The sequence below is a fragment of the Anser anser genome, assembly GCF_964211835.1.
Source record: "Anser anser genome assembly, contig: HAP1_SCAFFOLD_344, whole genome shotgun sequence".
Lineage (NCBI taxonomy): Eukaryota > Metazoa > Chordata > Aves > Anseriformes > Anatidae > Anser > Anser anser.
This window is the reverse complement of record NW_028153540.1, coordinates 37,298-65,054: the sequence shown is the minus strand read 5'-3', so window position 1 is coordinate 65,054 and position 27,757 is coordinate 37,298. Positions and strand designations below refer to the sequence as shown.

Here is a 27,757-nt window from a genome sequence, read left to right as displayed (position 1 = left end):
GGGGGGTCACGGGGGGGGGGGGCAGCCCCGGGATTGGCTGCCGGGGTGGGGGCGGAGCTCGGGGCGAGCCGGGCGGCTCCGCGGCGGCGGCCCCGGGAGCGCAGCCCCCCCCCAGGTAAGTGCCCCCCCCCTCCGGTAATTGCCCCCCCCCCCCCCCTTTCCCATCCCACCCTGGGGGGGGGGGCACAGCACCGGGGGGCTCCCCCCGACCCCCTTTTTTCCCTCCCCCCCCCCCCCGGTGCGGACGTGCTGGGGGATGCTGGAAGCGGGGGGGGGGGCTCCTGGGGGAGGGGGGGGCACCGGAGCCCCCCCCCCCCGGTGCCAGGGTAGCGGCGGGGGGAGGCTCGGGGGGGGGGGAGCGGGATCCCCGGGGGGGTCCCTCAAGGTGACCGCGGGGAGGGCCGGATCCTGCGGGGAAGGGGGGGAGGGAAGGGGGGGAGCGCGGGGGGGGGGCTTTATGGGGGGCTGGGGGGGCTCTGTGGGGTGCTGGGGGGTCTCTGGGGGGGGCTGCTTGGGGTTTTGGGGGGACTGCAGGGGGGCTGAGGGGGCCCTTGGGGGTCGGGGGGGGCTGTATGGGATGCTGGGGGGGCTGCATGGGATTTGGGGGGGGGCTACAGGGGGGCTGGGGGTCTCTATGGGGCGCTGGGGGCGCTGCAGGGGTGCTGGGGGCGGTTCTATGGGATTTTGGGGGTGCTGCAGGGGGGCTGAGGGGTCTCTGGGGGATGCTGGGGGGGCTATATGGGGAGCTGGGGGGGCTGCATGGGATGCTGGGGGTCTCTACAGGAATTTTGGGGGGGGTTCTATGGGATTTGGGGGGGTCTCCGTGGGATTTTGGGTGGTCTCTATGGGGTGCTGGGGGGCTGTAGGGGCGTTGAGGGGGTCTCTGGGGGATGCTTTAGGGGGGGCTGCAGGGGTTGCTTTTCGGGGGGGGCTGCACCAGATGCTGGGGGGTACCTAGGATGATGTGGGGGGGGCTGCTGGGAGGCAGTTGGGGTGAGGGGGGCTGTGGGGTCCCCCATTGCCCCCTCCCCCCAACACCCCACAACTGGGGTGTGGAGGAGCCCCCCCTTAATCCCAAAGGGAAAGGGGGGCACAACGGATGGACGGACGGACGGACGGACGGGGACATTTCGGGGGTCCCGCACCCCCCCCCCCACGACCCTATCAACCCCCCCTAATAAAAAAAAAACCCTAACCCCCCCCAAGATGGCGACCGAGGTGGACACCATGGAGGTGCCGCAGAACAACAACGGCCCCTGGGAGGGTCCCGACCCCGCGGCCACCGCCAAGCTCTTCGAGTGCTCCCGCATCAAAGCCTTGGCTGGTGGGACCCTGCCCGGCACCCGTGGGTGCTCCTGGGGGGGGTGGTGGGATTGGGGAGGGTCCGATGGGTTATTTGTGTCCCCCCCTCCCCGGGGTAGACGAGCGGGACGCGGTGCAGAAGAAGACCTTCACCAAGTGGGTCAACGCGCACCTCGCCCGCGCCTCGTGCCGCGTCGGGGACCTCTACGCCGACCTCCGCGACGGCTACGTCCTCACCCGCCTCCTCGAGGTGCTCTCCGGGGAGCAGCTGGTGAGAAATGGGGTCGCCCCAGCACCCCCATGCCCCAAAAAGTCACCCCCAACTCTTCCCATCCATCTATCGCCCCCTTCCCATCCATCCGTCGCCCCAAGACCCAAGCGGGGCTCCAACCGTCTCCGTAGGGTTCTTGGTGGAGCCTTGGCAGTTTTTTGGGGGGAGATTGGGGGTGTTGGGGGGTTGTGACCCCCCCCCCCTTTATTTTTGGGGTGTCAGCCCAAGCCGACGCGGGGCCGGATGCGGATCCACTCGCTGGAGAACGTGGACAAGGCGCTGCAGTTCCTCAAGGAGCAACGGGTGCACCTGGAGAACGTGGGCTCGCACGACATCGTGGACGGCAACCACCGCCTGACCCTCGGCCTCATCTGGACCATCATCCTCCGCTTCCAGGTGGGCTGGCCGGGGGAGGGGTCCCCTGGATTTGGGGACGGGGTCCCCAGCCCCGGTGGCAGTGCCCCATCGGCTTTGTCCAGATCCAGGTGATCAAGATCAAGACCGAGGACAACCGCGAGACGCGCTCGGCCAAGGACGCGCTGCTGCTCTGGTGCCAGATGAAGACAGCAGGGTGAGTGGTGGCACCGTCCCCACGCCAGGATGGGTCCTCCCCCCCCCCCCAAAAAAAAGGGGTGACCCTCCCCTTTCTTCCCGCAGGTACCCCGAGGTGAACATCCAGAACTTCACCACCAGCTGGAGGGACGGGCTGGCCTTCAACGCGCTCATCCACAAGCACAGGTCGGCCACGGGGCTGGGGGCTCCTCCGTGGGGCTGGTGTTTTTTTGGGGGGTGGGGGGACACCCTAAAATTGGGCTCCACGTGGCTGTGTCCCGATTGCAGGCCGGATCTCATCGACTTCCACAAGCTGACCAAGTCCAACGCTACCTACAACCTGCAGCAAGCCTTCAACACAGCCGAGCAGCAGCTGGGGCTCAGCAAGCTGCTGGACCCCGAGGGTAGGGACGGGACGGGACGGGGTGTCCTCGTGTCCCTGCTGCTGCTGGGGGACTCCGTCTGTCTGTCCGTCCACCCATCTGTCCACCCATCCATCTATCCATCTACATATCTGTCCATCCATCTGTCCATCTGTCTGTCCATCATCCATCCATCCATCCCTGTCCATCCGTGTATCTATCTATTCATCTCTTCATCCATCCATCTACACATCCGTCCGTCTGTCCACCCATCCGTCCATCCATCCATCCACCCATCTAGCCGTCCGCCTGTCCATCCATCCGTCTGTCCGTCCGTGCGGGGTGCGAGGTCTTCTCCACCCACCCACCCCAACCTCATCCAACCCATCCTCCTCACCCCATCGCTCGCTCCTGGTTAATTCCTCCTGGCTTCGTTTGCTGCCCCCGAGGACTTCTTTAGCCCGGGGATGGTGGCGCGGGGGGGGGGCATTTTGGGGGCAGGGGGGCTCAGGGAAGGACGCTTCGCTGCCCGGCAGATGTCAACATGGAGGACCCTGACGAGAAGTCCATCATCACCTACGTGGTCTCCTTCTACCACTACTTCTCCAAGATGAAAGCGCTGGCCGTGGAGGGGAAGCGCATTGGGAAGGTGGGCGTCGAGGTGTCCCTGCGTCACTCCGTGGGGTGCTGGACCTCCAACCCCGCGGGGAGCCCCCTCCTGTGCTCCATGGGGGGGCTCCGTCCGTGGCTCCGTGAGGCGCCCCAGCCCAACAGGTGCTGGGTGGTGTCCCACAGGATGCACCCCAAACCTTGCACAGTTGCTTGAGGGTTGCAGGATGCACCCTTGCACCATGCATGGTTCCTTGGAAGGGCTGCAGGATGCACCCCTGCACCATGCATGGTTGCTTGAGGGCCACAGGTGCACCATTGCACCACGCGTAGTTGCTTCAGGATTGCAACATGCATCCTTGCACCATGCACGGTTGCTTGAGGGGTTGCAGAATGCACCCCTGCACCACATGTGGTTGTTTGAGGGTTACAGGTGCATGCTTGCACTATGCACAATTGCTTCAGGATTGCAGGAGGCATCCTTGCACCATACGCGGTTGCTCAAGGTGTTGCAAGACGCAAACCTGCACCATGTGTGGATGCTTGAGGGTCACAAGTGCACCCTTGCACCATGCACGGTTGCTTCAGGATTGCAATATGCATCCTTGCACCATGCATGGTTACCTCGGGGGGGTCTGTGGGAAGCCCCCCCAAGCTGTGCACGCCCCCGCACCCAGGTGCTGGATCAGGCCATGGAGATCGAGGCCATCATCGAGCGGTACGAGGCGCTGGCGGCCGAGCTGCTGGCCTGGGTGCAGCACACCGTCACCATCATCAGCAACCAGAAGTTCGCCAACTCCCTCACCGGGGTGCAGCAGCAGCTCCAGGCCTTCACCGCCTTCTGCACCCTGGAGAAACCCGTCAAGTGAGGGTTCCGGGGAGGGGACGAGGGTGGGGGGGGGCAAGGTCGGGGGCCACGTTCTGACCTTCCGCTGCCCACCCCGTGAAAGGTTCCAGGAGAAGGGGAACCTGGAGGTGCTGCTCTTCACCATCCAGAGCAAGCTGCGGGCCACCAACCGCAAGCTCTACGTCCCCAGCGAGGGCAAGAGCATCTCCGACATCAACAAGGTTCTGGTGGGACGGGGGCGAGGTGTCCCCCCGGGGGACCCTCGGGGCGAAACCCCGTTGCGACCCCTCCCCCTTGTAGGCTTGGAGCTGCCTGGAGAAGGCAGAACACGAGCGGGAGGTGTCGCTGCGCAACGAGCTGATCCGGCAGGAGAAGCTGGAGCTGCTGGCCCAACGCTTCGACCACAAGGCGGCCATGCGGGAGACGTGGCTGAACGAGAACCAGCGGCTGGTGTCGCAGGTGGGGGGGCTCGACTGGGACCCCCCCACACCGGGAAAAAGAGGGGGAGGGACACGTGGTTCTGGGTGCTGGGTGGGGTTGGGGTTCTTGGGGAGAACGGTGGGGCTGGCGTCGGTGGGTTCCTGGTGGGCACCCCGAGGGCCAAGGTCATGCCAAGGGTTGGTGATGGCCAATCATAGATTGATTTTGGTTGGAGAAGACCCCAATGGCCAAGTCCAACCAGCAACCAGTGTTCCCAGCTTGGTGGGACATCCTCATGGGGTACCGCTCGCCAGTGTGATGCACCAAGACCACCACAAGGGTTGACATTGCCCAAGGATAGATTCCTTTTGGTTGGAGAAGACCTTCTAGGTTATCAGGTCCTACCATCAACCAGTGCTCCCAGCTTGGTGGGATGTCCCCATGGGGTTCAACTCTTCAATGCAATGCACCAAGCCCATCCCAAGGGTTGGTGATGCCCAATCGTAGACTGATTTTGGTTGTAGAAGACCTTGGTGGTCAAGTCCAACCATCAGCCAGTGCTCCCAGCTTGATGGGATGTCCCCATGGGGTCCAGCTCTCCTAGGTGGGGGGCCCACCTTCCTTACAACATCTCCCCCCACCCCAGGACAACTTTGGCTACGACCTGCCGGCGGTGGAGGCGGCCATGAAGAAGCACGAGGCCATCGAGGCTGACATCTCCTCCTACCAGGAGCGCATCCAGGTGGTGGTGGAGCTGGCTCTGGAGATGGAATCCGAGGGCTACTACGACACCAAGCGCATCAGCGCGCAGAAGGACAACATCCTGCGGCAGTGGGGGCTGCTGACCGAGCTGGTCCGTGCCCGCCGTGCCCGCCTCGAGCAGAACTTGGCCCTGCAGAAGATCTTCCAGGAGATGGTCTACATGATCGACTGGATGGAGGAGATGCAGGTAGAGCCGGGGGACGCCGGGCATCCCCAGGGAGGACGCGAACTCCGGACCCAATTGGCTTCGCCCCCCATTCCCCAGGTGCTGCTGGTCTCCAAGGACTTGGGGAAGCACCTGCTGGAGGTGGAGGACCTGCTGCAGAAGCATGGGCTGCTGGAGGCCGACATTTCTGCCCAGACCGAGCGGGTTCAGGCGCTCAATGCTGCAGCGCTCAAGTTCTCGGAGCTGGAGGGTAACGGGGACCACCAGGGTGGGGGCCACTGGGTTGGATGCCAGGTCACTAGGTTGGGTGCCAAGAGGGTAGGTGCCACCATGCTAGTTGCCCCAAGGTTGGGTTCCACCATGTTGGGTGCCACTAGGATGGGTGCCATCAGGTTGGGTGCCACCAGAGGGGCTGACCACAGGGTTCAAGACCTTCCTTGCTAAGTCATCTTCTCCTGTCCCAGGCTACCAGCCCTGCGACCCTCAGATCATCTGCAACCGGGTGAACCATGTCCAGACGTGCCTGGAGGAGCTGGGGGAGATGGCGGCCAAGAGGCGCAAGGAGCTGGAGGACTCGCGCCAGCTCTGGGCCTTCTTCCAGGAGATGGAGGAGGCCGAGGCATGGATCCGCGAGAAGGAGCAGATCTTGGCCGCCAAGACATGTGGCCGGGACCTGAGCAGCGTGCTGACGCTGACCACCAAGCACAAGAGCATGCTGGGCGAGCTGGGCAGCCGGCGGGCGCTGCTGCACCAGACCATGAAGCGGGGCGAGCAGATCCTGGCCAAGAAGAGGTTCAGCCCCGGTGGGATCCAGGAGAAGATCCGAGAAGTCCGCCTGCGCTGGAAGAAGCTGGAGGAGGTGACGGGGCTGCACCAGCAGCGGCTGCAGGAGGCCCTCAACTTCTTCCAGTTCAGCGCCGAGACGGACGACCTGGTGGCCTGGCTGCAGGACACCTACCGCATCGTCTCCAGCGACGACTTTGGCCACGATGACTACTCCACCCAAGCACTGCTGCGGAAGCACCGGGCGGTGGTGGAGGAGGTGGAGAAGCACCGGGCGGCCGTGGTGGCCCTCCGTAAGCAGCTGGCGCTGCTGGCGCCCGAGCACCGCCAAGGGGTGGACGTGCAGATCCGTGTGGTGGAGGTGGAGCAGCTCTACGGGGAGGTGGCCGAGGTGGCCGTGCTGCGGCAGCAGTGGCTGCAGGACGCCCTGGCCGTCTACCGCATGTTCAGCGAGGTGCACGCCTGCGAGGTCTGGGTGGACGAGAAGGAGCAGTGGTTGGAGAGGATGGAGGTGCCGGAGGAGCTGGATGAGGTTGAGGTGGTGCAGCACAGGTGCGGGATGGTGGGGACCGGGCGCCCGGTGGCCGCTGTCCCTCGGGGACACTGATGTCCCCATCCTGCTTGGGGCAGGTTTGAGAGCCTGGACCAGGAGATGAACAGCGTGATGGGCCGCATCCTGGACGTCAACCAGGTGGTGCAGCAGCTGGTGGAAGGAGGCCACCCCAGCTCGGAGGAGGTCCGTGCCTGCCAGGACCACCTCAACAGCAGGTATCAGCGTGGGGAGGGGGCAGCTCGGTGGTGCACGGGGCCAAGCCCACCACAAGGGTTGGTGATGGCCAAGGGTAGATTGATTGTTTGGAGGAGACCCCAATGGTCAAGTCCAACCATCAACCAGTGCTCCCAGCTTGTTGAGATGTCCCCATGGGGTCCAGCTCTTCAATGCAATGCACCAAGTCCATCCCAGTGGTTGGTGATGCCCAATGATGGATTGATTTTGGTTGGAGAAGACCCCAATGGTCAAGCCCAACCATCAACCAGTGCTCCCAGCTTGGTGGGACATCCCCATGGTGCCCAACTCTCCAACGCAACGCACCAAGCTCACCACAAGGGTTGGCCATGCCCAGTGATAAATTCATTTTGGTTGGAGACCTTCTAGATAATCAGGTCCAACCACCAACCAGTGCTCCCAGCCTGGTGGGATGTCCCCATGGGATCGTGCCCTCCAACGCAACATGCCAAGCCCACCGCAAGGGTTGGCCATGCCGAGGCCGGACCTGCTCGTGGAGGCAGAGCCTCCGCAGGGCTCCATCCCCTGCTTGTCCCCATCCCCAGGTGGAACCGGGTGGTGGAGCTGGTGGAGCACAAGAAGGGGCAGCTCAGCTCGGTGCTGAAGATCCAGAACTACCTGCTGGAGTGCGCCGAGATGAAGGCGCAGGTGCGGGAGAAGCGCAAAGCCATCGAGGCCACGCAGTCGGGCGGCGGCGACCTGGGCGGCGTGCTGGCCTTGCAGCGGCGCCTCTCCACCATGGAGGCCGCGCTGGTGGTGCTGGAGCCCAGGCTGGTGGAGCTGCAGCGTGAGGGCGAAGCCTTGGCTGCGGACCACCCGGGCCGGGCCATGGAGGTCCTGCTGCCCTTCGAGGAGATCAGTGAGGAGTGGGAGGCCCTGAAGCGGGCGCTGCAGGGCTGCGAGGACTCGCTCAGCGTCGCTGGGCGCTTGCAGCAGTTCATCCAAGACCTGGACAACTTCTTGGGGTGGTTGGTGAAGACCCAAGCGGCGGTGGCCAATGAGGAGGTGCCGGGCAGCTTGGCTGAGGCGGAGAGGCTGCTGAACCAACACGCGGCCCTCAAGGAGGAGATCAATGGCTACGAGGAGGACTACACCAAGATCCAGGCGGCCAGCGACCTCCTGGCGCTGGAGGAGGCCGAGGTCCCCTACCTCTCGCTCCAGCAGTGGCTGCAGAAGCTGGACGCGGGCTGGGGGAAGCTTCTGCAGAGCTGGGAGGCTCGCCGGGAGGTGCTGGTGCAGGCGCACGTCTTCCACCTCTTCCTCCGTGACGTCAAGCAGTGCGAGGCCAGCCTGTACAACCAGGTTGGCCTTGCCTCCTCGGGGACGTCGCAGCCCCGAAGTGGGGGAGAGGATGGGAGGGGAAGGGCTTGGTGGCCTCCATGGGGAAGGCTGGGAGGAGAAGGACTTGGTGGCCTCCATGGGGAAGGCTGGGAGGAGATGGAGAAGGTGGGCTTGGTGGCCTCCGTGGGGAGGATGGAGAGTGGAGAAGTCTGGAAGGAGAAGGGCTTGGTGGCCTCCACAGGGAGGAAGGAGACTGGGGAAGGCTGAGAGGAGAAGAGCTTGGTGGCCTTCATGGGGAAGGCTGGAAGAAGGGCTTGGTGGCCTCCGTGGGGAGGATGGAGACTGGGGAAGTCTGGAAGGAGAAAGGCATGGTGGCCTGCATGGGGAAGGCTGGGAGGAGAAGGGCTTGGTGGCCTCCATGAGGAAGGCCAGGAGGAGATGGACTTGGCCTCCATTGGAAACACCGTGAGGAGATGGACTTGGTGGCCTCCATGGCCTCCATGGGGAAGGCTGGGAGGAAATGGGCTTGGTGGCCTCCACGGGGAGGCTGGAGCGGCCCCGCAGGTGGCACCAGGCCGTCTCCTACCCCCCCCAGGAGTCCACGCTGGCCCACGCCGAGCTCCCCGACACGGTGGAGGCCGTGGCCAACGCCATCAAGAAGCACCGGGACTTCGCCACCTCCATGGAGCTCGGCCTCCACAAGGTCCAGCTGGCCCTCCAGGCCGGCGAGAGCCTCCAGCGCCAGGGCAACCTCTACAGCGCCCGCGTGGCGGAGGCCATGGACTCCCTCCGCACCAAGTAGGCGCCCCCCCTTGGTGACAACGACCCCCCCCCCCCCCCCGCATTGATGGGTGCATCCCGGGGGGGCCTCCACCCCCCCGTGCCTCAGTTTCCCTTTGGGTCACAGCGACGTTTTGGGGGAATGACGGAAGTGTGGGGGAGGTTGTGGTTGAGGGGGGGGGGCGGTCCGGAGGTTTAAAGGAGGGGTGGGGGGGTTGATGCGAGCCCCCCCGGCCCCCCCAGGAGCCACCGCAACGCCGAGCTGGCGCAGGAGTGGATGCAGCGCCTGCAGGACCACCTGGAGCTGCAGCAGTTCCTGCAGGACTGCCACGAGGTAGGGGCCGAGACCCCCCCCCCCCAAAAAAAATAAATCCACACTGGGGGGGGGCCCAAAAATAAATTCACACTGGGGGGGGTCCCCACCGGCTGCTTGAGGGGGCACCGGGGGACCAGGATGTGTCCCCCTCCCCATGCCATGGGGCTGGTGGCCCTGCGGGGGGGGGGCTGCTGGTTATGGGGGGGCTATTTTGGGGGGGGCTGTTTGATATTTTAGGGGGCTGGATCCTAATTTGGGGGGATGTATCTCATTTTAGGGGGCTGAATGCTATTTTGGGGGTGCTACATCCTATTTTGGGGTCTGTGTCTTATTTTGGGGGTCTAAGTGCTGTTTTTGGGGGGGTTACATGTTATTTTGGGGGGTGCTGCATCCTAATCTTAGTGGGCTGCATCCTATTTTTGGGGTACTGTATCCTATTTTGGGGAGGCACATCCTATTTCTGTGATGCTGCGTCCTATTTTTTGGGTGCTGCATCTTATTTTTGGGGTGCTACATCCTATTTTGGGTGGTCTGTATCCTATTTTTGGGGTGCTGCATCCTAATTTTGGGGCGCTGCATCCTAATTTTGGTGGGCTATGTCCTCTTTTTGGTTTTCTGCATCCTGTTTTTTGGGCGCTGCATCTTATTTTGGAGTGCTGCATCTTGCTTTTGGGGTGCTGCATCCTAATTTTGGTGGGCTGTTCTATTTTTGGGGTGCTGCATCCTATTTTTGGGGGGACCGAATCATATTTTTGGGTTTGGGTCATCCATTGTCTTTTTGGAAGACTGCATCCTATGTTGGGGGACCACATCCTATTTTTGGGGTGCTTCATCCTAATTTTGGTGGGCTGCATCTTATTTTTGGGTGCTGCATCCTTTTTTTGGGGTGTTGCATCCTCTTTTTGGGGTTCTGCATTCTCTTTTTGGAAGACTGCATCCTATTTTGGGGGGCTACATCCTATTTTTGGGGTGTTTCATCCTAATTTTGGTGGGCTGCATCCTATTTTTGGGGTGCTGCATCCTATTTTTTGAGCACTGCATCTTATTTTTTGACTGCTGCATCTTGTTTTTGGGGTGCTGCATCCTATTTTGGGGGGACCGAATCCTATTTTCGGGTGCTGCATCCTCTTTTTGGAAGACTGCATCCTATGTTGGGGGGGCCACATCCTATTTTTGGGGTGTTTCATCCTAATTTTGGTGGGCTGCATCCTATTTTTGGGTGCTGCATCCTATTTTTGGGGTGCTGCATCCTACTTTTTGGGGTGCTGCATCCTACTTTTTGGGGTGCTGCATCCTATTTTTGGGGTGCTGCATCCTACCTTTGGGGTGCTGCATCCTATTTTTTGTGCGCTGCATCTCATTTTCTGACTGCTGCATCTTGTTTTTGGGGTGCTTCATCCTAATTTTGGTGGGCTGCATCTTATTTTTGGGTGCTGCATCCTATTTTTGGGGTGCTGCATCCTACCTTTGGGGTGCTGCATCCTACTTTTGGGTGCTGCATCCTATTTTTGGGGTGCTGCATCCTACTTTCGGGGTGCTGCATCCTATTTTTGGGGTGCTGCATCCTACCTTTGGGGTGCTGCATCCTATTTTTTGGGCGCTGCATCTCATTTTCTGACTGCTGCGCCTTGTTTTTGGGGTGCTGCATCCTAACTTTGGTGGGCCGTCCTGTTTCCGGGGTGCTGCATCCTATTTTGGGGGGGGGACCGAATCCTATTTTCGGGTGCTCCATCCTCTTTCTGCGACGCCGTGTCCCCCCCCCATTCCCAGCTCGCCTTACCCTATTTGCGGGATGCCCTACCCCATTTTCGGGGTGCCCTACCTCCCCAGCGGGGGGGCTCCCACCCTTTTTTGTGCCCCCCACTCTCTCCCCGGGGGGGGGGGGGGGCAGGAGGCTGGCCGAGGCGCTCCGCCCGGCTGCTGCAGGGCTCTGCGGCATCGCGCCCATGCAACCGCGCAGGTACCCACGTTTCGGGTGGGGGCCGCTTAGGGCCAGAAGGAAACCGAAAGGTGGGGGGGTCTCCGATTTCGAGGGACCCTCGGCGACCCCCCCACCCTGTGCTCTCCGCAGCTGGACGGTTGGGTCGGGGAGAAGGTGGCGATGGCGCAGGATCCGGCCCCGGAGCAGCGACCCCACAAGCGTTGGCTCCAGCACCAGGCGTTTATGGCCGAGCTGGCGCAGAACCGGGAGTGGCTGCAGCGCATCGAGGAGGTAAAAAAAAAATGGGGGGGGGGGTCCCAAGGGGGGGTGGGGGTGGGCTTCCCCCCCCCCCCCCACACACACACACTTCCCCGGAGCTTGCGCCGCCGCAGCTGCATCCTTGTGAAGGGGCGGGGGGCTTCGGGCGCTCGTAGAGCCCCCCCTCGGTGCGGCCCCTGCTTGGTGCGAGCCCCCCCCCCCCAACCATGGAGCCCCCCCCCCCCCATTTCATCCCCCTCGTTGAGCCCCCCCCCCATTGCAACCCCCCCATTGCAACCCCCCATTGCACAACCCCCCATTGCACAACCCCCCCATTGCCTCCCCCCATTGCCTCCCCCTTTGAGCCCCCCCCATTTCACCCCCCCCATTTCATCCCCCCCCACTGCACCCCCCCCATGACACCCCCTGTATTTCACCCCCCCCATTGCGCCCCCCCCATTTCACCCCCCCATTTCATCCCCCCCCATGACACCCCCTGTATTTCACCGCCCCCATTGCGCCCCCCCGTTTCACCCCCCCGTTACACCCCCCCGTATTTCACCCCCCCCGCACCCCCCCCGTTTTGCCCCCCCATCCTCCCCCCCTCGCATCCTCCCCTCATTGCACGCCCCCCCCCCCCCCCGCATCCCCCCCCCTCCCCGCAGCGTTTCCCATCACTGCATCCTTCAGCAGCTGCCCCCCCCCCGCCGTTGCAGGCCCCACTTCGTTGCAGCCCCCCCCCAACAAAACCTGCCCCCCCACTGCCCCATCTTGATCGCCCCCCCCCCTTTGCTGCACCCCCTTTTCCTGCGCCCCCCCTTGTTGCATGCGCCCCCCCCCCCAGCTGCACCCCCCCCAAAATGCATCTCCCCGGGTGCCCCCCCAAAACCTAAATACCCCCCCCAAAAAATTGTATATACCCCCACTGCCCCCCAAAAACTGCCCCCCCAGAACTGCATCCCCCCAAAAATTGCACCCCCCCCCAAAACCACCCCCCCAACCTGCCACCCCCAAACTGCCCCCTTATTGCCCCCCTTTATTGCCCCCCCTTTATTCTACCCCTTTATTGCCCCCCTTATTCCCCCCTTTATTTTACCCCCTTTATTGCCCCCCTTTTATTGCCCCCCCTTTTATTGCCCCCCTTTTATTGTCCCCCCTTTATTGCCCCCTTATTGCCCCCCTTTTATTGCCCCCACTTTATTGGCCCCCCCTTATTGCCCCCCCATATTGCCCCCGCTTTATTTTACCCCCCTTTATTGCCCCCCTTTTATTGCCCCCCCTTGCTGCCCCCCTTTATTTTACCCCCTTATTGCCCCCCTTATTGCCCCCCCCCTTATTCCCCCCCCCTTGCTGCCCCCCCAAATGGGGGTCCCCATCCTTGGGGCCCTCCCCATCCGCAGCCAGCCCCCCCCCCCATCTCCCCCTGGGCACACGTGTGTGTGCGCGTGCGTGCCCCCCCCCCTCCTCGAGCACACGTCCCATGTCCCCCCCCCCCCCGGCACGTCCCATGTCCCCCCCCCGCACACGTCCCCCCCCCGCCCCCCCCGCCCGCGCTCCCCTCTCGCACGGCTGCACCCGGCCCAAAATCGCTGCAGCCGCCGCAGCCGCTCGTGAGCTGGGGATGTGGGGGGGGGACCATGGGGGGGGGACATTGGGGACACCGGGGGGGGGGGGGCACAGGGGGACAGCAGGGGGTTGGGGGGGGGTGGGGGGGGACACGGGGATGCCCCAGGTGGGGTGGTTTCGGGGTTTCGGGACCCCCCCCCCCCCGGCTTGGCAAGGTCCTTGAGCGGTGTGTGTCTGTCCCCGTGTCCCCTTGTCACCATCCCTGTCCCCCCACCCTGTGTCCCCCCAACGCTGTCCCCTTGTCCCCCCCCATATTCTCCTGTCCCCATCCACGTCCCCCTGTCCCCATCCACGTCCCCATGTCCCCACGTCCCCCTGTCCCCATCCACGTCCCCCTGTCCCCCATCCACATCCCTATGTCCCCATCCATGTCCCCACGTCACCCTGTTCCCATCCCCCTGTCCCCATTTCCCCATGTCCCCCCACCCTGTCCCCACATCCCCACATCTCCCTGTCCCTTATCCATGTCCCCATGTCCCCCTGTCCCCATCCACATCCCCCTGTCCCCATGTCTCCATCCACATCCCCCTGTCCCCATGTCTCCACCCACGTCCCCACATCCCCATCCATGTCCCCACGTCCCCACATCCCCCCAACCCCATGTCCCCATCCACGACCCCCCCATCCTCCTGTCCCCATGTCCCCATATCCCCATGTCCCCCCACCCTGTCCCCATATCCCCATGCCCCCTGTCCCCATCCACGTCCCCATGTCTCCATGTCCCCCTGTCACTTTGTCCCTATCCACACCCCCATATCCCCACGTCCCCATCCATGTCGCCCTGTCCCCATGTCCCCATGTCTCCGTCCACGTCCCCCGTCCCCATCCACGTCCCCCTGTCCCCCTGTCCCATGTCCCCATCCCATATCCCCACCGTCCCCGTCCCCATATCCCCACGTCCCCATGTCTCCATCCACGTCCCCCTGTCCCCACCCATGCCCCCCTCTCCCCATGTCCCCCATCCCATCCCCATGTCTCCATCCACGTCCCTGTCCCATCCATGTCCCCCTGTCCCCATGTCCACATTTCCCCATCCACATTCCCATATCCCTATGTCCCCCTGTCTCCATCCACGTCCCCATGTCCCCATCCCCACATCCCCATGTCTCCATCCACGACCCCTGTCCCCATGTCCCCATCCTCCCACGTCCCCATGTCTCCATCCACGTCCCCCTGTCCCCATGTCCCTATGTCCCTATGTCCCTATGTCCCCCATCCCCATCCATGTCCCCATGTCTCCATCCACGTCCCCCTGTCCCCACCCTGTCCCCATGTCCCCACGTCCCCCATCCCCATGTCCCCATGTCCCCACCCACATCCCCATCCACATCCCAATATCCCCACGTTCCCCATCCCCATATCCCCACATCCCCACGTCCCCATCCGCGTCCCCCCTGTCCCCACCCTGTCCCCATGTCCCTATGATGTCCCCATCCACATCCCCACATCCCCACATCCCCATCCGCGTCCCCATGTCCCTATGATGTCCCCATCCCCATCCCCATGTCCCCATGTCTCCATCCACGTTCCCCTGTCCCCACCCTGTCCCCATGTCCCCATGTCCCCATCCCCATCCCCATGTCCCCATGTCTCCATCCACGTCCCCCTGTCCCCACCCTGTCCCCATGTCCCCATGTCCCCATGTCCCCATCCCCACGTCCCCATGTCTCCATCCACATCCCCACATCGCCATCCACATCCCCATATCCCCACGTTCCCCATCCCCATATCCCCACATCCCCATGTCCCCATCTGCATCCCCCCTGTCCCCACCCTGTCCCCATGTCCCTATGATGTCCCCATCCCCATCCCCATGTCCCCATGTCCCCACCCATATCCCCACGTCCCCATCCCCATGTCCCCACGTCCCCATCCACGTCCCCCTGTCCCCACCCTGTCCCCACGTCCCCATCCACATCCCCATATCCCCACGTTCCCCATCCCCACATCCCCACGTCCCCACGTCCCCATCCCCATGTCCCCTGTCCCCACCCTGTCCCCCCGTCCCCCCCCCCCAGGAAGGCCAGCAGCTCCTGCAGGCCAAGCCGGCCCTGGCGGGGGCCGTGGCCCCGCAGCTGGCGGCGGTGCGGCAGCGCTGGCAGGAGCTGGAGAGCGCGGCCCAGGCGCGGGGGCAGCGGCTGCGGGCGGCGGGCGCTGCCGAGCGGCTGCAGCGCGGCTACGCCGAGCTCGACCAGCGCCTGGCCCGCCTCGAGGAGCAGCTGCGGGCGGCCGGGGGGGCCCAGCCCGCCGCCATCGGCACCCAGCTCCGGAGGTTGCAGGTGGGGGGGGGGTTTGGGGGATAAGGGGGTGTTCGGGGGGGGGATGGGGGGGTTTGGAGGGGGTTTGGGGGGGGTTTGGGGGCATTGGATTGGGGTTTGGGGTCATTGGATTGGGGTTTGGGGGATATTTGGGGCCAAGGGAGGGGGGGTTGGGGGGATTTGGGGGCATTGGATTGGGGTTTGGGGTCATTGGATTGGGGTTTGGGGGATATTTGGGGTCAAGGGAGGGGGGTTTGGGGGGGGTTGGGGTCATTGGATTGGGGTTTGGGGAGGGTGGAGGGGTTGGAAGGGGGTTTGGGGTCATTGGATTGGGGTTTGGGGTCATTGGAGGGGGGTTTGGGGGATATTTGGGGTCAAGGGAGGGGGGTTTGGGGGGATTTGGGGGCATTGGATTGGGGTTTGGGGTCATTGGATTGGGGTTTGGGGGATATTTGGGGTCAAGGAAGGGGGGTTTGGGGGGGATTTGGGGGCATTGGATTGGGGCTTGGGGTCATTGGATTGGGGCTTGGGGAGGGTGGGGGGGGTTGGAAGGGGGTTTGGGGTCATTGGGTTGGGGTTTGGGGGATATTTGGGGTCAAGGGAGGGGGGTTTAGGGGGGTTTGGGGGCATTGGATTGGGGTTTGGGGTCATTGGATTGGGGTTTGGGGGTTTGGGGGGGGTTGGAAGGGGGTTTGGGGTCATTGGATTGGGGTTTGGGGTCATTGGATTGGGGTTTGGGGTCATTGGATTGGGGTTTGGGGGATATTTGGGGTCAAGAGAGGGGGGTTAGGGGGATTTGGGGTCATTGGATTGGGGTTTGGGGTCATTGGATTGGGGTTTGGGGTCATTGGATTGGGGTTTGGGGAGGGTGGGGGGGTTGGAAGGGGGTTTGGGGTCATTGGAGGGGGGTTTGGGGGCATTGGATTGGGGTTTGGGGTCATTGGATTGGGGTTTTGGGGGGTTTGGGGGGTTTTGGGGGGGTTTGGGGTCATTGGAGGGGGATTTGGGGACATTGGATTGGGGTTTGGAGAGGTTGTGGTCATTGGATGAGGGTTTGGGGGATACTTGGGGTCAAGAGAGGGGGTTTTGGGGGGATTTGGGGTCATTGGAGGGGGGTTTGGGGGGTGTGGGGGTGTTGGAGGGGGGGTTGGGGTCGTTGGTTGAGGGTTTGGGGGATATTTGGGGTCAAGGGAGGGGGGTTTGGGGTCGTTGGATTGGGGTTTGGGAGGTTTGGGGCGGTTGGAGGGGGGTTTGGGGAGATTTGGGGTCACTGAAGCGGGGCCTGGGGGGGATTTGGGGGGGTTGCAGGTGGGGTTCAGCACCGGTCGCAATGGGGGCCCAGCACCACGTACACAGGGAGATCAGCACCACTGCAGTGAGCTCAGCACCACTGCAACGAGCTCAGCACCACTGCACCGAGCTCAGCACCATTACACTGAGCTCAGCACCACTGCAGTGAGCTCAGCACCACTGCAGTGAGCTCAGCACCACTGCAATGAGCTCAGCACCACTGCACCGAGCTCAGCACCATTGCACTGAGCTCAGCACCACTGCAGTAGGGTCTCAGCACCCCTGCACTGAGCTCAGCACCATTGCAGCAGGGTCTCAGCATCTTTGCAGCGGGCTCTCAGCACCATTTGCAGCATGGTCTCAGCACCATTGCAGCGAGCTTTCAGCCCCATTGCAGTAGGGTCTCAGCACCCCTGCACTGAGCTCAGCACCCTTGCACCAAGCTCAGCACCATTGCACTGAGCTCAGCACCATTGCAGTAGGGTCTCAGCATCTTTGCAGCAGGGTCTCAGCACCACTGCACCGAGCTCAGCACCATTGCAGCGAGCTCTCAGCACAATTTGCACTGAGTACTCAGCACCGTTTGCAGCAGGGTCTCAGCACCACTGCAGCAGGCTCTCAGCACCATTTACACCAAGCCCTCAGCCCCGTTGCAGCAGGGTCTCAGCACCATTGCAGCGAGCTTTCAGCCGTTGCAATAGGGTCTCAGCACCCCTGCACCGAGCTCAGCACCTTTGCACCGAGCTCAGCACCTTTGCAACAAGCTCAGCACCCCTGCACCGAGCTCAGCACCTTTGCACCAAGCTCAGCACCCTTGCACCGAGCTCAGCACCCTTGCACCAAGCTCAGCACCCTTGCACCGAGCTCAGCACCCCCTGCAGCCCCCTCCCAGCCCCGCTGCAGCCCGGCCAGGTGCTGAGTCACGGCCGAGGCTGCCCGGAGCTGCCGGTGCCGCGGTGCCGGCGCGCCCCCGGTGCCCACGGTCCCGCCGCCGCCCGCAGACGATGGAGACGCAGGTGGAGGAGTGGTGCAAGGAGGTGGGCGAGCTGCAGGCGCAGGTGGCCGCGCTGCCCCCCGAGGCCCCCGGCGCGGAGGCGGTGGGCGAGCGGCAGAGCGCGGTGGGCACCCGCATCGTCCGCCTGATCGAGCCCCTCAAGGAGCGCCGCAGGATCCTGCTGGCCGCCAAGGAGGTGCACCAGGTCAGCCACGAGCTGGAGGACGAGGTGGTGAGTACGGGGTTGGGGGGGGATTGGGATTGGGATTGGGGTGGGATTGGGGTGGGGGTGGGATGGGGATGGGGATGGGATGGGATTGGGGTGGGATTGGTATTGGGGTGGGATTGGGATTGGGGTGGGATTGGGGTGGGGGTGGTGATGAGATTGGGATTGGGGTGGGGATGGGATTGGGGTGGGATTGGAGTGGGGATGGGGATGGGATTGTGTTGGGGATGGGATTGAGATTGAGATTGGGGTGGGGATGGGATTGGGATGGGGATGGCACTGGAGTGAGGATGGGGTTGGGGTGGGGATGAGGATGGTTTTGGGATGGGGGGTGGGATTGGGGTGGGATGGGAATGGGGATGGAATTGGGGTGGGGATGGGATTGGAATTGGGTTGGGAATTGGGATGGGGATGGGGACTGGGATTGGGATGGGGATGGGGATGGGGATGGGATGGGATGGGGATGGGATTGGGATTGGAGTGAGGATGGGATTGGGTTGGGATTGGGACTGGGATGGGGATGGGATGGGATGGGGATGGGGATGGGGATGGGATGGGGATGGGATGGGATGGGATGGGGATGGGATGGGGATGGGATGGGGATGGGATGGGGATGGGATGGGGATGGACCAGGACCGGTACAGGACCAGGACAGGACCCGGTCCCATCCCCTCCCGTCCCCCAGCTCTGGGTCCAGGACCGCCTGCCCCTGGCCACGCAGCAGGACCTGGGCACCAACCTGCAGACCGTGCAGCAGCTCATCAAAAAGAACCAGGTGAGGCCAGCGCCGAGGCCGGGGGGGGGGCCCACCATCATTTAGGGGGGGTCCACCCCCCTCACCCCCCCCCCTTTCTTCACCCTCTTCCCCCCCCCCCCCCCAGAACCTCCGCCGGGAGATCCAGGTGCACCGTCCCCGCGTGGACGAGGTGCTGGAGCGCGCGGCGGCCGTGGCCTCCATCAAGAGCCCCGAGGCCGAGGGGGTGCGGAGGCTGCTGGAGCGCCTGGGGGGGGCCTGGGGGGAGCTGCAGGAGCAGGCGGAGCGGCGGCAGCAGGCGCTGGACGCCGCCTTCCAGCTGGAGCAGTACTACTTCGACGTGGCCGAGGTGGAGTCGTGGCTGGGCGAGCAGGAGCTGCTGCTGATGAGCGAGGAGAAGGGCAAGGTGGCGGCGGAAAACTTGGCGGGGGGCGGGTTTCGGGGTTGGAGACCCCCCCCCCCGGTCCCCAGGCTAAATCCGCCGCGTCCCTGCCCAAGGATGAGCAGAGCACCCTGCAGCTGCTGAAGAAGCACCTGCAGACGGAGCAGACGGTGGAGAACTACGAGGAGAGCATCGCCCAGCTCTCGCGCCAGTGCCGAGCCCTGCTGGAGCTGGGGCACCCCCAGAGGTGGGCGCAGGACCCCCCGCAACCTCGCCCCCCGCCCCCCCACCCCCACCCCCCCAGCAACCGCAACCCCCGCAAAGCCTGAAGCCGGGGGGGGGGGAGCCGGGTGCTCACCGGGCGCTCTGTGTCCCCCCCCCCCCAACCTTCCTCCCGCTCCCCCCGTCCCCCCCGTCCCCCCGTCCGTGCCCAGCGAGCAGGTGAGCCGGCGGCAGTCGCAGGTTGACCGGCTGTACGTGTCTCTGAAGGAGCTGGTGGAGGAGCGCAAGGGCAAGCTGGAGCAGCAGTATTGGCTCTACCAGCTCGGCCGCGAGGTGGGCGAGCTGGAGCACTGGATCGCCGAGAAGGAGGTGGTGGCCGGCTCGCCCGAGCTGGGGCAGGACTACGAGCACGTCACGGTGAGCGGGGAAGGGCTTGTGGGGAGGGCTGGGGGGTCTTGGGGCCGTCCCCGGTTCGCGGTAGGGGTGCCGGGGCTGTCCTTGTCCCATGCTGGGGGGCCCGGGAGCGTCCTTGTTCCGTTCTGGAGGTCCCAACACTGTTCCTGCTCCATCCTGGGGGTCCTGGGGTTGTCTTTGTCCCGTGCTGGGGGTCCTGGATTTATCCCTGCTCCGTGCTGAGGGTCCTGGGGTTGTCCTTGTCCCATGCTGAGGGTCCTGGGGCTGTCCTTGTCCCATCCTGGGAGTCCTGGGGTTCTTCCTGCTCCATCCAGGGGGTCCCGGGGCTGTCCTCATCCCATGCTGTTGGTCCTGGCGCTGTCCCTGCTCCGTGCTGAGGGTCCTGAGGGTGTCCTTGTCCCATCCTGGGGGTCCTGGAGCTGTCCTTGTCCCATTCCGGGGGTCCTGGGGTTCTTCCTGCTCCATCCTGGGGCTCCTGGGGCCGTCCTCATCCCACGCTGGTGCTCCTGGCGCCGTCCCTGCTCCACGCACCGCAACCCCAGCCCCACGCCGCGGTCCCGTCCCCCGTCCCCAGCGCCCCCACTGACCTCCATCCCGTCCCCCCCCCCAGCTGCTGCAGGAGAAGTTCCTGGAGTTCGCCAGCGAGACGGGCAGCGTGGGGCAGGAGCGCATCTCGGCCGTCAACCAGATGGTGGACGAGCTGATCGACTACGGCCACGCCGACGCCGCCACCATCGCCGAGTGGAAGGACGGCGTCAACGAGGCCTGGGCCGACCTCCTGGAGCTGATGGAGACGCGGGCGCAGCTCCTGGCCGCCTCCCACGAGCTCCACAAGTTCTTCAGCGACTGCAAGGAGCTTTTGGGGCAGATCGAGGAGAAACGGCGGCGCCTCCCCGAGCTGGCGGCCAAGGAAGCGCCGCGGGCCTCGGCCGGGGCCTTGCAGCGGGCGCTGGGCGCCTTCGAGCACGACGTGGAGGTGCTGGTGGGCCAAATCCGGCAGCTCCAGGAGGGGGCGGCGCAGCTGAGGACCGTCTACGCCGGGGACAACGCCGAGGCCATCGCCAGCCGGGAGCAGGAGGTGCTGAGCGCCTGGAAGGAGCTGCTGGGCGCCTGCGAGGAGTGCCGGCTGCACGTGGCCAGCGCCGCCGACCGCGTCCGCTTCGCCGGCACCGTGCGCGACCTGGTGTCCTGGATGGACGGCGTGCTCTGCCAGATCGGCGCCGGAGAGAAGCCCAGGTTGGGGGGGCTCCTCGGCCCCCCGTGGGGACGGGGACACAGGAGAGGGATCAGCCCCAGGAGCCCTGGTCTGGTCCGGCCATGGGGCTGTGCGTTGTCCGCGTCCCAAGGACCTACGTTGTGTCCCCATCCCAATTTGACCTCATCCCAATTTGTCCTCATCCCAATTTGTCCTCATCCCAAGGACCCGCATTTCGTCCCCATTCCGAGCACCCGCATTGGGTCCCCATCCCAATTTGTCCCTGTCCCAAGGGCCCAAATTTTGTCCCCATCCCAATTTGTCCCTGTCCCAAGGGCCCAAATTTTGTCCCCATCCCAATTTGTCCCCATCCCAAGCACCCACATTTTGTCCCCATCCCAAATTGTCCCTGACTCAAGGGCCCAAATTTTGTCCCCATCCCAATTTGTCCCCATCCCAAGCACCCCACATTTTGACCCCACCCATGGAGCTGAGGATCCGTGTCCATCCCAACGCCCCGTGTCTTGTCCCATCCCAAGGACCCCGTCGTGACCCATCCCACGGACCCGTGTCCCATCCCATTTGTGGCACCAAGGATCCCTGTCCTGTTCTGTCCCATCCCAAGGTCCCATGTCCTGTCCCACCCATGGATTGGTGTCACCCATGTCCTGTCCCACCCATGGATTGGTGTCACCCATATCCTCTCCCACCCATGGAGCTGGTGTTACCCCTATCCTGTCCCATCCCAAAGTCCCACGTCCTGTCCCACCCATGGTGTTGGTGTCACCTGTGTCCCATCCCACCCCAAGGTCCCATATCCTGTCCCACCCATGGCGCTGGTGTCACCCATGTCCCTTCCCATCCCAAGGTCCCGTGTCCTGCCCCATCCACGCCACCGAAGACCCCAACGCCCCCTCCAAGCTCACGACCTCTCTCCCCACGTGTCCCCCCTTGGTGCCACAACCCGTGTCCCCCCCTGCCCCCGCAGGGACGTCTCCTCGGTGGAGGTGCTGATGAACTTCCACCAGGGCTTGAAGAGCGAGATGGAAGCCCGCAGCAAGAGCATCGCCGCCTGCCTGGAGCTGGGCAAGACCCTCATCCTCGCCAAGAGCCCCGCGGCCGACGAGGTGCCGGGGGCGCTGGGGGGCATCGGCGGCATCGGTGGGGGGGTCCTGGCTCACATCGGATCCCCCCCCTTTTCCTCCAGATCAAAGCCCTGGCGGAGAAGCTGCTGGCGAAGAAGAAGGAGCTGGCGGAGAAGTGGGACAAGCACTGGGAGTGGTTGCAGCAAAGTGAGCGCGGGACGGGGTCGGACGTCCCCGGAGGCTGGGAGGACGGGGAACCGGGCACGCCGTCCGTCCTTCTGTCCGTCCATCCGTCCGTCCGTCTGTCCCGCAGTGCTGGAGGTCCACCAGTTCGCCCAGGAGGCGGTGGTGGCCGACGCGTGGCTGACAGCGCAGGAGCCGCTGCTGAAGAGCCAGGAGCTGGGCAGCAGCGTGGACGAGGTGGAGCAGCTGATCCGGCGCCACGAAGCCTTCCGCAAGGCGGCCGCCGCCTGGGAGGAGCGCTTCAGCTCCCTGCGCCGCCTCACCACGGTACGGGACCCCCGCCCTGGGAACCCCAGGGGTGGGGAGCAGCCCCCCGGGGCGTGGGGAGCCAACACGGCGCGCGGGGAACCCCATAGGAAGGAGAACCCTAAGTCATGGAGAACCTCAATGCGTGGTGAACACCAAGTCGCGGGGAATCCTAAATTACGGAGAATCTGAAATGATGGGAAATCCTAAATTATGGAGAACCCCAAATCACAGGGAAACCTAAATTATGGAGAATTCAATGTATCATGAACACCAAGTCGTGGGGAATCCTAAATTATGGAGAACTCAATTTGTGGTGAACACCAAGTCATGGGGAACCCTAAATTATGGAGAACCCCAAATCATGGGGAACTCTACATTATGAAGAATCCTAAATCATGGGGAACCCTACATCATGGAGAATCCTAAATTATGGAGAACCTCAATGCATGGAGAACCCCAAATCATGGGGAACCCTACGTTATGGAGAATCCTAAATTATGGAGGACCTCAATGCATGGAGAACCCCAAGGCATGGAGAAGCCCAAATCAAGGAGACCCCCAAGGCATCGAGATCCCCCATAAATGCCCCATCTCACCCCCCCTTCCCCTCCACAGCTGGAGAAGCTGAAAGCGGAGCAGAGCAAGCAGCCAGCCACGCCGCTTTTGGGGCGCAAATTTTTGGGAGAACCCCCAGCACCCTCGCGCCCCGCGGGGGATGAACACCCCGAAACCCCCCGCGCCCGGCCGGAGCCCCGCGTCGCCTACGTGCGGCAGGAGCTGCGTCCCGAGAGGCTCCAGCCCAAGCTGGACCGGGTGCGGGAGGGGGACGGGGACGGGGACACCCCCCCTGCCACCCCCGCTGCCGTTACCACCGAGGCGCCGGTGGCACCCAAGGGTGACGGTGGCGGGGGGGACATCGGGGAGGGGAAGACGGGGCTGCTGGAGCGGCGGAGGGAGAGGAGGGAGCGGAGGATGGAGAGGCAGGAGTCCAGCGAGCAGGAGGGGCCCCGGCACGGGTGGGTGTGGGATTGGGATTGGGGTGGGATTGGGATTGGGACTGGGATTGGGATTGGGGTGGGGATGGGATTGGGGACGGGGTGGGGATGGGATGGGATTGGGATGGGGAAGGGAATGGAGATTTGGATGGGGATTAGGGTGGGATTGGGATGGGATGGGAATGGAGATTGGGATGGGGATGGGGATGGAGATGGGGATGTAGATTGGGATGGGGTGGGGATGGGATGGGATGGGATGGGATGGGATGGGATGGGACGGGAAAAGATTGGGATGGGGATGGGGATGGGATTGGGATGGAGTTTGGGGTGGGATGGGATTGGGATAGGGATTGGGAAGGGATGGGGACGGGACAGGGACAGGGACAGGGACAGGGACAGGGACAAGCTTGCCCCGTCCCCGCTCCCCACCAGCAAAGCCACCCTGGCCGACATCGTGGAGCAGCTCCAGGAGAAGGAAGCCACCGCCCCCTCCCCAGCACTGGTGAGTGCCGCCCATCCTCACGTCCCCCAGCCTCAAGGACCGCCCCCCCGAGCCTCCCCCTGACCTCCGTGTGTGTGTGTCCCTCCCCAGCCCCGGGACCGCGAGTCCCCCGGCCGCCTTCCCAATGGTGTCGAGGTCCTACCGGAGAGGACCCCGCGGCCAGACCGGCCCCGTGCCCGCGACCGCCCCAAACCCCGTCGGCGCCCCCGGCCCAAGGAGCCCGGCCAGGGGGGGCCGGGGGAGGCCCGGAGGTCGAGGTCGGCCCCCGCCCAGAGCAGCGCCCCCCCGCCGCCGCCCCCCAGCCACACGGTGCAGCACGAGGGGTTCCTCTTCCGCAAGCACGAGCTGGACGGGCCCAACAAGAAGGCGTCCAACAGGTCGGTGGGGTTGGGCGTAGAAGGCGGGGGTCTCAACGGTTTGGGGGTCCAACAGCGGAGGGGATCCATCAGCGCTCGGGCACCACCGATCATTTGGGGGCCCATCTTTGGCAAGGGAGCACCGTGATTTGGGGGCCTGTTGATGGTGGAGTAGCTCTGGGATTTGGGTGGCCATCGATGGAGAAGCTCCATGATTGGTGTGCCCATCAATGGTGGAGGACCTCCATGATTTGGTTGTCCATCAGTGATGAAACTCCATAACTTGGGTGCCCATCAGTGGTGGAGAAGGTCCACGATATGGGTGCCTATCCGTGATGGAGCTCCACGATTTGAGTGCCATCGATGGAGGAGAAGCTCCAGGATTTGGGTGTCCATCGATGGAGAAGTTCTACAATTTGGGTGCCCATCAATGGTGGAGGGTTCCACAGTTTGGTTGCCCATCAACGATGAAACTCCTTAATTTGGGTGCCCATCAATGGTGGAGGAGCTCCACGATTTGGGTGCCCATCAACAATGAAACCACAATTTGGGTGCCCCTCAACAATGAAATTCCACAATTTGGTTGCCCATCAACGATGAAGCTCCATGATTTGGGTGCCCATCAATGATGAAACTCCACAGTTTGGGTGCCCATCCATGATGGAGCTCCACGATCTGGGTGTTCATCAAAGATAAAACTCCACAATCTGGTTGCCCGTCAACAACGAAACTCCACAATTCGGGTCCCCAACCATGATGGAGCTCCACAATTTGGTTGCCAATCAACGGAGGAGAAGTTCCACGATTTGGTTGCCCACCAACGACAAAACTCCACAATTTGGCTGCCCACCAACAACAAAACTCCACAACTTGCCCACCAACGAACCAAGACCCCCACCACTCAAGCACCCATCGATGGCTTGGGCCTCTCCTTGCCCCCCAAAGCCTCCCCCACCCTTGGGGTCCCACCACAGCCCCCCTCTGCCCCCCCCCAGGTCCTGGGTGAACCTCTACTGCGTGCTGAGCAAGGGCGACCTGGCCTTCTACAAGGACGCCAAGGGCCCGGCGAGTGGCAGCACCCATGGGGGTGAGCCCCCCCTCAGCCTCCACCAGGCCATCAGCGAGGTGGCCGCCGACTACAAGAAGAAGAAGAACGTCTTCAAGCTGCGGTGGGTGTCGGGGGGGGCTTCGGGGTTTGGGGGGGCAACGGGGGGAGTCTTGGGGTCAGGGGGTGTAGGGGGGGTGGGTGTTGAAGCCCCCCCCGTTGCCCCCCATAGGACCGGTGACGGCAGCGAGTTCCTGCTGCAGGCCAAGGATGAGGTAGGCCCGAGGAGTTGGGGAGGGGGATTTGAGGTTTTTGGGGGGAGATTTGGGGGGTTTGGGGGAAGATTTGGTGGGATTATGGTGAGACTGGGGGGTTTGGGGTCTTTTTGTGGGGTTTTGGGGTTGTTTGGGGGGCGTTCATTGATGTTTTTGGAGGTTTGGGGGCTCCATTGGGGTTTGGGGAGATTGGAATGGGGGGAGAGTTTAGGGGGGATTTGGGGGGATTGGGGGCTTTTGGGTCTTTTTTTTTTTAATTATTTTTTGGAGTTTTGGAAGGTTCTTTGGGGTTTGGGGGTTATTTTGGGGCTAATTTAAGTTGTTTTGGAGACTGTTTTTTAAAGATTTGTGGTTTTTTATTTTTAATTATATCTGGAGGTTTGGGGGTTTCTTTGGGATTTGGGGGGGTAATTTCAGTGTTTTTAGAGTCTGTTTTTTATTGATTTGTGGTTTTTATAATTATTATTTTTGGAGGTTTGGGGCTTTCTTTGGGATTGGGGGGTAATTTCAGTGGTTTTGGAGTCTTTGGTTTTTGTTGATTTGGTAATTTATAATTATTTTTGGAGGTTCGGGGCTTTCTTTGTAATATGTGGGGTAATTACAGTGGTTTGGCTGTCTTTTTGTGGTTTTCATTTTTTTTATATAATTGTTTTTGGTGGTTTGAGGGTTTCTGTGGGGTTTGGAGAGGGTTTGGACGGAATTTTGGGGGGATTTGGAGACTTTTTGTTGTTTTTTATTATTATTTCTGGCAGTTTTGGGGGGGTAATTTTGGAGGATAACTTTGGGGGTTTGGGGTCTCTTCACTTTTTTTTAATTGATATAATTATTATTTAGGGTGGTTAGGGATTTATTTGGGATTTGGGGTTTCGAGGGATAATTGTGTGGGTTTGGGGTCTTTTCCTGTTTTTGTTTTTCTTTAATTAGCATTTGAGGGGGTCTTTGGGGCTTAAGGGGCAATTAGGGAGATTTTGGGGATTTAGGTACATTTTGGGGGGATCGAATTGGGTCAGTTTTTGGGGGCTTCATTTCTTTTTAAGGGTGGGACGTGGGGGGGTTAAATTTTTGTTACATATTTTGTGTTTTCTTTTGCTTTTTTGTGGCTTTCTTTGTGGCTATTTTTGCATTTCTTGTATTTTTGTGGTTATTTTTGCCTTTCTTACATTTTTAAATTTTTGTTTGTTGGTTTTTTTTTGATTGTGTTTTCATTTCTTGTGTTTTTTTCGCACTTTTTTTTTTTTTGCATTTCTTCCATTTTTTATTGTGCTTTTCTCGATTTCTTTTGTTGCTTCGTTGGCCTTTTTGCTTTTCTTTTGCCATTTTTTGCATATTTTGCAATTTTTTTGCACTGTTTAATACGTTTCCCCGTGGTTTTTCCTACCCATTTTTCGGTTATTTTTTTTTTTTTCCCCCTTTTTCCCCATCCCACCCCCCATTTTTGAATCCCACTTTTACTTTCCCTTTTTACTATTGCTTTATTTCCCGTTTCCTCGCGGCTTTCACCCCCCCCCGGACCCCCCCGCGACCCCCTCCCCAATAGGAGGAGATGCGCGCCTGGCTGCGCGCCCTGGCGGCCAGCGCGCGGGAGCACGCGGAGATTGCGCGCGCCGCGGCCCCGCCCACCACTACGTCATCAACCGACGAGGGGGGGCCGCGGCGGGAGGGGGCGGAGCGCCGCCGGAAGTGACGTCTCCGCCCCTACCGCTTCCCATTGCGGCGGGAGGGGGGGAGGCGGGAGGACCCCTCTCGCTCTGCTCCCCGCCCCCCCCCCCCCCCCAAATTTTTTCAACCCCCCCGCCCCCCAATAATTTGGGGAGGGGGCGAGGCCACGGGGCCGGGGTGGACCCCCTCGCCCCCCCCCACCCTTCCGGGGGTCTCCCGGCCCCCCCCATCCCATGCACAAGCCATAGAGCCCCGGGGGGGGGGGGGGGAGGTCCCATCACTTTTGGGGGGGCCACCCCCCTTTTTTGGGGGGCGGGGGGGTGGGGGGCAGAGTTTGTAAAGATTTTACCAAAAGCCAGGAAATTAACCAAAAAATAATTAATTAATTGAAACAGCCTCCCCCCCCGCTCCGTCCCCCCCCCTCCCCCCGCGCTGTGATAAATGTACAAATGTAATAAACTGCCCCCCCCCCCGCAAGAAATGGAGGCGTCCGAGTGTTGTGTTGGGGGGGGGGGACTCGGGGGGGGGGGGGGCCCTTTTTTGGGGGGGACCCATGGGGTTGGGGGGGGC

The 27,757-nt window shown here is 62.6% G+C and overlaps 1 protein-coding gene across 1 annotated transcript; it reads left to right on the top strand.

Moving 5' to 3' along the window:
• Positions 1 to 45: 45 nt before the first annotated feature.
• SPTBN4 (spectrin beta, non-erythrocytic 4) lies at positions 46 to 27,252 on the top strand. Its single transcript, XM_083854167.1, has 35 exons — positions 46 to 115; positions 1,207 to 1,324; positions 1,422 to 1,573; positions 1,796 to 1,969; positions 2,053 to 2,144; positions 2,231 to 2,311; positions 2,414 to 2,529; positions 3,024 to 3,136; positions 3,774 to 3,961; positions 4,047 to 4,164; positions 4,244 to 4,402; positions 5,010 to 5,312; positions 5,391 to 5,541; positions 5,756 to 6,626; positions 6,705 to 6,842; positions 7,407 to 8,163; positions 8,738 to 8,940; positions 9,166 to 9,256; positions 11,310 to 11,450; positions 15,062 to 15,322; positions 17,593 to 17,817; positions 18,497 to 18,586; positions 18,693 to 18,971; positions 19,064 to 19,194; positions 19,382 to 19,586; positions 20,194 to 20,819; positions 21,767 to 21,905; positions 21,986 to 22,070; positions 22,177 to 22,373; positions 22,971 to 23,371; positions 23,783 to 23,852; positions 23,943 to 24,229; positions 25,204 to 25,377; positions 25,486 to 25,528; positions 27,066 to 27,252. The coding sequence occupies exons 2-35, from the start codon at positions 1,207 to 1,209 to the stop codon at positions 27,210 to 27,212; spliced, it is 7,326 nt and encodes a 2,441-aa protein (XP_083710293.1). The 5' UTR covers positions 46 to 115; the 3' UTR covers positions 27,213 to 27,252.
• The last annotated feature ends 505 nt before the right edge of the window (positions 27,253 to 27,757 follow it).